Here is a 10,831-nt window from a genome sequence, read left to right as displayed (position 1 = left end):
CACACACACACACACACACACACACACACACACACACACACACACACACGCACACACATACAAAATACTAACGTGTACGGATATACAAGTTCAATTGAAGTGGAATTTGAGATTCTAATTTCTAGAAGGTAGGTGTGACGGAATTGACACACGTCTCATATTTCACGTGTCCCATCCACGCTGTGACCGTTCGAGGAGCCCCCCCCCACACACACACATTTCCTAGAGTGCGACATGATGGCATGAGAAAGTATATTATCTTACTTATCTTTCTTACTATTACGTGCCATCCTATAATATGCGTGGTGTGATTTGCGCTGTCCGTGAATGCATAGGTGAATGTAAGGAGTGCCTGTAGCCCGCCCACTTATCTTAACTGCTAATCCTGAAAAACAAATCGGGTGTCAGAACGCATAGTTGAAACTAATACTATAGGGTTACGTCTATGGCATGCGAGGTGGGACACAAATGGTATTTATTAACAAACACTAAATCATTTAGATAACGCAGCTGGTGTAGGTTCTCAGCAACGGCTTTCTCTAGGTGAAAAATATTACAGTTATTCTATGCAACTTAGCGGGGGACAAACGGAGTAGAACTATAAATCTCACACCCGTTGTTCCGACAAGAAAGGGGAATGGATGGTTGGACCATTTTAATTATCTAAGAACCAGGAAAAATAGCGAATGAATTTGAACGAACTGGGATTTGCGATTTTTTTCAACCGGAAACTGGGCAACGCCACATTTTTTACTCGGAGAACTGGGAATGGGCCTCCCTCCATCCTACCCAGTTTCCCCCTCCTCACATTTTTACCTGAGGAACTGGGAAGGGGCCTCCCTCCTCCCAACCAGTTTCCGCCTCCTCTCACATTTTTATCTGAAGAACTGGGAAGGGGCCTCCCTCCTACCCAGTTTACCCCTCCTCTTACATTTTTTACCCGGAGAACTGGGAATTGGCCTCCATCCTACCCAGTTTCCCCCTCCTCTCACATTTTTTACCCGGAGAACTGGGAATTGGCCTCCATCCTACCCAGTTTCCCCCTCTCACATTTTTACCTGAAGAACTGGCAAGGGGCCGCCCTCCTCCCAACCAGTTTCCCCCTCCCTCTCGCATGTGTCCGCCTGGCGTTCACCGCGCGTGTTGTGTGCCTACGTGACGGCACACACGCCGCTTGCGTGCATGTTATGCGATCGTTAAACTGACGATGTATTTTTCACGTGGGTGACAGCGGCATCGATGTTGCATTTCAAAGGTATTATATTATATATTGACCTTTCGTGTGACGTACGCTGCGGCGTACGTGCAATTTGCAGCGTGAGCGAAGACCCGCGCATACGGGTTGCTGCCGGTCACGTGACGACGCGCGCGTCGGCGGTGCGTCGATTGTTGTCGATATGCGGCTAAGCACACACGTCTGCGCAGGCACGTTTTCACGCCGTGAGACAAGTCACGTAGGCAGCCAGCGCTCGGCGTGCTACTCATCTTCTCCCCGCCCCTCACCTCCCCTCCGGGCCCTCCCCCTCCTTCCGTAAACGCTCGTTGGCGGCGGCTCAGTATGGCAGTTTAATTTGCCAGGTTAGTACATCAAGCGCCCTCTGTCGGGAGTTCTGTGCGTTGTGCTTGCGTGCACAGCCAGGCACGTGGAACGTTTCAATAGTAAAGTGATGGTAGATAAAAACGAAATGTATTTACTACAAAACTCGCAGTGTTTATGTATTCTCGAATCTCTGTCGACTAATAATTCAACGTAAATGCCGTTCAGATGCTCCTCTGCAACACACAATTTCACCAGCATGCACGCCGCTGTGAGCAACCACACAGAAAGTTACTCTGTATATCTTATGTGAGTTTGCAGATCTTTTCTGTTTATATTTTTCTGTGTGTTGCAGAGGAGCGTCTGAACTGCATTTATGGGACACTGTTACCAATAATAGCTGAAAGAGAATAGATAAACATTAAGACTTTAATAATAAATTTATTTCGTGAAAAAAATACTAAAAATGTACTCTTAAAAAAGTAGTAAATACATTTCGTGTTTATTTACCATCAATGGCATCATTCTATTATTGAAACGTTCCAAGTGCATGTGATTTCGTAAGCACGTCGAAAGCTTAAATCGGAGAGCTAGTTCTTATCATCTTTTAATGGTAAACTGTGGTATTAAAACCTTCATCGCCGCTCTTCCCAGTGTCAATCTGTTAATCTTATCGACCTCGAACTCCGTCTTCGTTATAGTCCTTTTGAATCTGAAGTGTTACCATTACTGAAGTGAAGTGTTAACTAACTGAACTGAAGCTTTCTTACTGAATTTCATTACATAACTGAAGTGTTACCATTAGGAGATTACAATATAATAGCCCTGGGACTGGCACGGTGGGGTCATACATTTACCATAAAATATTACTTGATAAATTTTGGCGTACTCAAGAAGTACTATATGACTATTTTAAGGCAACCATCTGAAGTGGCAATAGAAATATAATGTGGAATGACTTAATTGTAGAGTCTGGTGGAAAGGACCTAATCGGACCTGTACCGAAAACAAATGCTAAGTAATGCTAAGTAATAATACATTATCGCGTTTCATCATAGCTCGGTGTTTTGTTAGGCAGCGATTATTATTTTTTTTATTATACGTCATTTTTATTTACTTTACGAGATCTACATAAGTGAGAGCAAGACGAGTAACAGCGTTATCACGCGTTGAGGTTCTTTTAATTAGAGGTTACTTTGAGGTTCCCCCTAGCTCCAAGAAACGGCCGTACATCGAAAGACTGGTGGCTTCGCCAGACTAGGGGTTTCCTATTAGGTTAGTGATTCTCAAACTCTTTCTGGCCACCGCCCCTTGGCTTCAAAATCAGTTAATCTCATCCCCAACGCGGCCTGCCCGATCACACCTACAACAGACATCTATACATTACCTTTCCCTAGGTAATCCTACGGCCTTCAGGGGCGGTACCATCTACACTGAAAACCATTGCCCTAGTGCGTGTGCTTTCCAACTTTTGTATATTCGTTTTCGAATATTTCGTAAAGTGCATAAAATGGAATGTGTATATTGAGAATCCATAGTACTAGAGCTAGGCTCTGCTATACTCTACAACCGTTCTGTAGAGACGAGTATGTAAATATATATATATATATATATATATGTTTCCATAGACCAACCATATTGTACTTGTAGGCTGTGGTGTTGGTGCATTGATATTGTTCTGAACTCCCAACTCCCATTCCCCCTTACAGCGCCCTCCCACGGTGATGTCACTTCCGCCGTCGTGTTGCTGTCAACGTGGTTGTGTTCGTAGATTGATTACGTAGTACATGTACTAGTAGGTATTTACAGTAGAAAATTCTCGTTAAAAACACATGTTCTGTTTTTGTTTTGTTGCTGATGGCTAGTACATAGTCAGAACAAATGATATAACAGGGACAACCGGAGCTGTCATTTAGGAAATCCTGCGTGTAGTGCAGTATTCTGAGCCGGCATAGGGTCAAAAGACAAAACAACACGCTGATGAATCATCAAACAATATCATTGTGACTCGTATTACTATTACTAGTTCTTGTTTTACATGCACGGCATTATATTAGATAATACAAACGCATGTGCTTGTATATATCTATGGTATTCCGATTTAATTATGTACATTAATTCACATATTGCATCATGTCACATGTGATAGTGATACATGGAATGTCCAAACGTAATACTAATAGTATACTAGTATTAGTAATAGTTGGCATGTACATCATCAGGCTATTATTCTCAGATTCTGTGGCACACATGAATCTGTGTAAAATCGTGACATGAGACGGAAAAATGGTATTTACACCTTCGTATATCTTTGTGGCCTGTACTGCAAGGACTGGGTTTAGTTTGGGGCAGATTCGCATTGATCTATACTGCGAGAATATATAAAACAAGTTTTTTTTTATGGCTAACATTTTTCATCCTAGGACAAATGCAGACAATACTAGTAATTTATATTTGCTATCCCCAAGCAACTATAAAGCGCACACAATTCTACATGCAGCATGCGTTCGTGTATGTACGGGCATACATTCGTGTGCATTTCGGAACATGACTGGGTCCAATCTTTCCTAATTATTCCAGCTGTTCGTGGTATGCCTGTGTTTTTTTGCATTTGCTTTAATTGTGCAAAAAGGGGATAGTACTTGCTTACTCTGGAAATAACTTCTGCAGAGCTTATCAGGTGTCATATGAAAGCCAGACGTGCAGCTGCTAGTGTGTTGTGAAACACATGTCATTTTATTGTCACTGCTAAGATTTCCGTAGTCATTTTTGGCAAGCAAATGCCATGCTTATCACACTTCATTTTCCTGGTGCCTCATTGCTCTGTCAGCCAGTACAGGATGTTCCCCCTTCTGCGTGAAAATCCAACAGCGAGATTAGAATATTCGGCCAGCAGCAAACGTTTCGCTGTTTAGTTGTGCTGTTGAACTCTTGCCAGTTCACGCGACTCACGAAGGTCGTCATTTGCCTAATCCCATTCTTTTCGGAAATTGAGCATGTTATTACAACATGTTTCGTTACAAAAAGCCTCTGCAAGTTTGTGTGTTTTTCCGCCAGCGTAAAGAGCAATTTTGCATTGCTACCCTGGCATGAAAATGCACTTTTGCGCGTGCCTGTATAATCGCATCCCGCCGGGGTCTTTAGCGGTCTGAAGCGATCCTTTGCGGAGACCACGTTTTCTACACGAGAGAACTCGTAGAGCAGGACGTGATATATTATCTCTCCTTGGCAGGTGAAAAACGCACAAAAGGGTGCCAGGCGAGACGAGACCTCGAAAAAGGAAGCACAGCAGTCGACAGCCGTGAGCGGCAGCAGTGGCAACCCTGCAGAGCTGCACAGCCGAGTGCTCGCCCAGGCCAACAAGATCAGATCCCTTAAAGCGGAGAAAGCTGGCAAGGTATAGCCTGAGCAGAACGCCGGCCGGCGCATTGATTGGGGAGGGGGCGGGCTTCTCTCTGTTCCTTCTTCCCCGTCTGGCCCTCGTGCAATCATGTGGGGGGGGCGAATTCCTCCCGGCAGCAGAGAAAAAACGGCTTCTTGCTCTTGTTCGTGTAAATGAGCCCTTCAGTTGCACACGATATGCGCACGCGCATCGTTACTCGTTTAAAAAAATCGAGAGCAGACATCGGGTGAAATTATGGACTGTTGTCCGATCATTATCCTGTTCTAGTAGATGTATCTTGAATCCTTGATCACATTGGCATATGCAAATAGCTTTGAAAAGTCTGATGTAAGCCTAGTTTGTGGGCTTATTAGATAGACAGGGGACGGCATCCATGTCTGCGCATACACACATTGCTTTAACTCGCAAAAGTAATCTGCAATTAGAATAGAAACGAGCGACCTGCATTTTGCAGCACCATTGCTCACACTGGTTTTATAACACTAGAATCTATATATTTTTATTATAATAATGCATTCAATTTCGAAACTGCAATCACATGCTTTACTCGTGTACTCTCCCAATGCGCTTCCTATAATGGAAATATATATATGTCACAATTTGCCACAATTATAAATTACCACAACAAATGCACAGATGTGTGTGTAGTAACATTAAACCCCTAAATCTTTGTAGCTTTGGAATCTGAATCAGTTCTTAATATTAATGCAATGATTGATAAGTCAAAATTATTATATTAAAATGTCAAAACCTACATGCAATCAATATTTGCAGGACATTTTAGACCCAGAAATAAAGCTGCTGCTAGCACTGAAGACAGACTACAAAGCAGTCGTTGGTCAGGACTGGACGGCAGATATACCACCGGCAGTAGCACCAGCAGTAGCTCCAGCAGTAGCTCCAGCCGTTGTCTCTTCCTCGGGCGTAGAACAACTGGATGCTCAAATCAAAGCACATGGCGACACTGTGCGGAAACTAAAGTCAGAGAAAGCGGGAAAGGTACAGTTTTCCGTAACTTGTCTGTGATTCGTGGGTCACGCGTGTTTGAATCCCTGCGACCGGGACGTGCTAAAGCTTCGTGAGAAGTGAAAGTGCTTTTGTTTTCTCCCGCAATAGTCGAAAAAGAAGGAGGGGCTATACCCAAGAAGTGTCGTGCCACGTGGGAAAGTAAATGTGCAATTCCCTTATGAAATTCCTGTAAACATGGGGACTCAGTTAGTTTCCACCACCTTCTGACTGCCTTTATCATATGAAGGGTAGTGCCTTAGACACACTAAAGTAATTCAATCCTGAATTTACACGACAGTGCGTTTATATGTCACCTTGTGACTGTAGACATCAGTTTAAAGCATACATGTGTTGAAATGTAACTGTAATTAAATGTTTGCTATCACAGGAGACAATAACAGCTGCTGTGAAGGCACTGTTAGATCTGAAGGCTCAATACAAGGCAGCAGCCGGCAAGGACTGGAAAGCTGATGCTACACCACCAGCCCCAGCAGCAGCAGCAGCGGCAGCGCTCCCTAGCGGTAATGTGGATGATCTGAACTGCAAGATCAAGGCACAGGGTGACAAAGTCAGACAGTTAAAATCAGAGAAGGCATCAAAGGTAGGAATACGATCAATTTTCGGTTGCTCAGATATTTCAGTTTTTTCTGAGAATGGTATATGTGTTATATAATATAGCTATATGTTATATAATATATTATATAATAGCAGCTAATAATAGAAAGTACAAGAGTAGCTTTGAAAGACTGAAGATATTTATTGAAATGTTGTTTGCTATCACAGGAGGCAATAGCAGCTGCCGTGAAGGAACTGTTAGATCTAAAATCTCGATACAAGGCTGCAGCTGGCAAGGACTGGAAAGCTGACGCTACACCACCAGCGGCAGCGGCAGTGACGGTGGTAGCGCCCCCTAGCGGTAACGTGGACGATCTGAACGGCAAGATCAAGGCACAGGGTGACGCGGTCAGGAAGGCTAAAACAGAGAAGGCTTCGAAGGTAGAAATACTTGTTGAGATGTATCAAGTTGAAGTCTTAAATGTGTTTGCACACGCACACAAACACTATGGCTTATCAATGAAACGTCTTGAAATTTTGGAATTAATTTTAAATTAATTTAAACTAGGCCCACATTCTAAATTTGATGTCAATTACATCTATTTCGTCTTTATTGGAATTTTTATATTCTCTGGATCCAGTAGTATGTATTTTCAAAAGATTTATTTTAAAACTTCATACCAACAAAGTGGCCTATCACTCATATTAGTTAATAATTAGTTAAAAATATGAGTGCAACTATTAACTGACGGTTTACATTTATTTTAGGGGACCATAGATGCTGAAGTGAAGGTGTTGTTGTCGCTGAAGGCGGAGTATAAAGCTGCGACCGGGCAAGATTGGAAAGCCCCGGCTGAAAGCAAACCTTCTGAAAACAAGGCGAACCAAAAGCAGAAGCAAAATCCACAAGGTGACATGCAAAACCTACAACCTACAGCTTTGGTCTTTGGAGGTTCTATATCTAGAATACATTCTTGATAACCTTAATTCTCTCACTATGGGTGATTAGAGTGATTAATATTTTACATCGTGTAGGCATCATCATTTATACATCGAATCGTCTTAGAATTGTAGGTATACTGCTGATAGACATATACATATATTGCCAGTATTTTCACCATGTTTTAGACTGTCAGGTTAGGTGTGTACTATATTTTCACTAATAAGAACCTGTGCTATTGTCGTGCATTTAGTAACAGACGAAAAGATGCCTGCTGATCAGCCGTCAGTGGTGTCCCCAGCCGAACAGGAGCTTCAAGGGAAGATTGACCAGCAAGGGGACAGGGTCAGGCAGCTGAAAACCGGTGGTGCAGCAAAGGTAACTTCAAGTTACGCATCGTCGTACACACAATCGTCGCAAGACACAGAAGTTGTTTCGAAAGACGTGGGGAACGTTTGATAGATAGCGAATACATGGTGCAACCTCAAAGTCTGTTGCAGTGAGCTTACGTGGCACGTGCCTTTTTAAATGTGTTATAAATGTGTTTTAAATGTGTTTTACTTGTGTCGTGCAACCAGGGATTGCATTCGGTCACTGGCACAAGAAAAACGTTCGTGTTTGTATATCCGAGAGGTATTATTGCCGTTAAATTTTTTGCATGTACGTGGTGTGATTTCTAGGCACTCCGTCTATAGTTACACATACTCTCTGTAACATGTGTTTTCACTAAGGGGAAAAGTAGGTAGCGGGAAAAATATAGACGTATGTTATTATTGAAACTTTGCACATTGGCCTCCATTTTAGGTGTCAAAATAGCCAGTACACAAATACACGATTGTTTTACCGGTTTAATGTTATCTATATACGTTACACAGGATGAGGTGGGTAAGGAGGTGAAGGTGCTGCTGGCTCTCAAAGCCCAGTATAAAGAGCTGACGGGGCACGACCTCGGAGGTGGTGGTGGCAAAAGGGACAAGAAGGCTCAAAAGCAGGTGAGACGACAAATTATATAATTAGCTACATTATATAATGATATATAATTATATATTTATATTATAATTATATGGTATACAGAGATATTATATTTCAAGTGGTTGAATCATGATGCAAGTGCAAGGAGGACAGTGTCACGCCATTGTTTCTCCTCGTCATGTGTTTAGTTCAGGAACATGTTCGTATTAGTTCGAAGCACATAGGGTTCCGCCCACAAGTCATATGTGAATGTGCAGTCAAACCTCTCATAGTGGTCACCTTTATACAATGGACACGTTTATAATCGACATTTTTGGCATTTTCCTTTGGTGATAATTACAAGTAAAACTTGCCCGTGAAGGAGATTTTTCTTGAATGATCTTACATACAGGTTTAACTGCGCACGAAGTGATGTATGTGCATGTGAAATTTACTGTACACATGTAAATCCAATAAAAATCCCTGCAGTTAGTTAGCGGTACTTCACGTTGAGGTCATTCTGGATGTGTCAGTTGATTCCCTCAACTCCCCCTCCTCATTATTGCAGGATCAGCAGAAGCAGGAGAAGAAGCCTGCACATGCAAAGAAGGAGCAGCAGCCTAAGGCAGAGGTCGACAGTAAGGCAGCCGACATTAAGCACAAAACGCGTCTCGGCTTGGAGGCCCTGAAAGAGGAGAATCTCAGTGATTGGTATTCACAGGTATGTGCGTGTGTGTGTGTGTGTTGGTGTGTGCACAGCAGGTGTGTGCGTGGGTGCGGCGCGTGTCCACTGGTTAGCATCAACAACTGGTGATCACCAAGGCTGAGACGATCGAGTATTACGACGTAACAACAACAACCAAAACAGTAATGTCACTGCTGCAACTACTAACATCCGTCTACGCGTTGGCGCAGGTGATCACCAAGGCTGAGATGATCGAGTATTACGACGTCAGTGGCTGCTACGTGCTGCGGCCGTGGTCCTACTCCATCTGGGAGCGCATCAAGGACTACTTTGACTCCGAGATCAAGATGATGGACGTCGAGAACGTCTACTTCCCGATGTTCGTCTCGCAGGCGGCCCTGCAGAAGGAGAAGACGCACATCGCCGACTTCGCGCCCGAGGTAACAACCCGCGTTACGGCCTTGAACACACGTGCGGTGACGTCGTACACGACGTCACGTTCGTTCATTTCGTAATAGTCCGAATCCAAAACGAGAAAATCCGAAGGAAGTCGTGGGTGTATCACGCTCAAATGGATGAGTTTGTTGTTTTTTGTTTAAATCATGGCTTTGTGTTTATAGATGGCGTGTGTGACCTGCGCAGTGCCGTGGTCATTGTTACGCACATTCATTTTATAATAAACCGAATCCAAACAAGAAAATTCAAGGGGAATCGTGGGTATCTTGCTCAGATGGATGAGTTTGTTGTTGTTTTTTTAACCACAACTTAGTGTTTGTAGCTCCAAGAGAAGTCATCCATATATCTCCCATCAGATGGATTTGTTTGGAGTTTGTATTTTTACGCACGTCTTTGTGTTTATAGGTGGCGTGGGTGACAAGGTCCGGAGACACGGACCTAGCCGAGCCGATAGCCATACGTCCAACGAGCGAGACGGTAATGTATCCGGCGTACGCAAAGTGGATCAAGTCTCATCGAGACCTGCCTCTGAAGCTCAACCAGTGGAACAACGTTGTCGTGAGTGTCAAAGTGAGGGTCAAAAGGTTATCGGCGACACTTCAGCTCTTCGCACTGTCAAGTGGAAAGCATATTTCATGGTCCTTTGCAATAAAGCCCATAAAAACATGCTAGGTCACGCCGCTGAAACAAAAAAGTTTTTCAATCGGGCTCGCGTCAGACCATCGTCCTCAGCAAACTGTCTAAAATCGGCCCCCATGTGCCCCCCCATGTGACCTTCTCGACGGCTGTGACCGCTCCATTTCGCACACGCCTGATGGCTTCTTCTCCCTACATGCACTGCTACTACACCGACTATCACGCAGGCCTAGTCGAGCCGTTTGGATTGGCCCGGCACATTCTGCGACTTTCGCTCCTATCACTTAATTAAGGAGTGAAATGTTTCGCCGCGCTTTTTTACAGCACTCATTGACCTTTGACCTTTGACCCCCAGGCTTCCGACATCCCAACTCGTTTTCGGATTAACCGGCCCCACAGTCCGCGAATATGCGTGACCGTTACGTCAAGCGGTTAAGAATTTGTGCCGCAACTGTTGACGGACAGCCGGACGGACCGCACGGACGAGTCATGCGATGCTACACAAGCATGGCATACTGAGGCTATGTCAGATGAGGCCTAAACAATATCTAAACTGATTAGCATCAGCAGTATGTATATAGCATATTGAATTTTTATCTGACTAATTTTGTTTCTGCACTAACGACGCAGCTCCTGAACTACGGCCGCCGGCCGCGCGAT

At 43.9% G+C, this 10,831-nt stretch overlaps 1 protein-coding gene across 2 annotated transcripts in view; it reads left to right on the top strand.

Annotated features, from left to right (window-relative positions):
* Window positions 1-10,831, top strand: part of LOC106819666 (bifunctional glutamate/proline--tRNA ligase-like) — a 32,389-nt gene that overhangs the window by 14,445 nt on the left and 7,113 nt on the right. For both annotated transcript variants that reach the window (XM_014824266.1, XM_014824274.1), the window contains exons 6-15: window positions 4,770-4,934; window positions 5,715-5,939; window positions 6,337-6,549; window positions 6,732-6,944; window positions 7,272-7,413; window positions 7,697-7,821; window positions 8,319-8,435; window positions 8,963-9,115; window positions 9,310-9,519; window positions 9,941-10,093. In XM_014824266.1, coding sequence (XP_014679752.1) covers window positions 4,770-4,934; window positions 5,715-5,939; window positions 6,337-6,549; window positions 6,732-6,944; window positions 7,272-7,413; window positions 7,697-7,821; window positions 8,319-8,435; window positions 8,963-9,115; window positions 9,310-9,519; window positions 9,941-10,093 — 1,716 coding nt within the window. The remainder of the gene's footprint in view (window positions 1-4,769; window positions 4,935-5,714; window positions 5,940-6,336; window positions 6,550-6,731; window positions 6,945-7,271; window positions 7,414-7,696; window positions 7,822-8,318; window positions 8,436-8,962; window positions 9,116-9,309; window positions 9,520-9,940; window positions 10,094-10,831) is intronic.

The sequence above is a fragment of the Priapulus caudatus genome, unplaced genomic scaffold, assembly GCF_000485595.1.
Source record: "Priapulus caudatus unplaced genomic scaffold, Priapulus_caudatus-5.0.1 Scaffold39, whole genome shotgun sequence".
Taxonomy (NCBI): Eukaryota; Metazoa; Priapulida; class Priapulimorpha; order Priapulimorphida; family Priapulidae; genus Priapulus; species Priapulus caudatus.
Note: the sequence above shows the minus strand (reverse complement) of the source record. Positions and strands in the feature narration are given on the sequence as shown.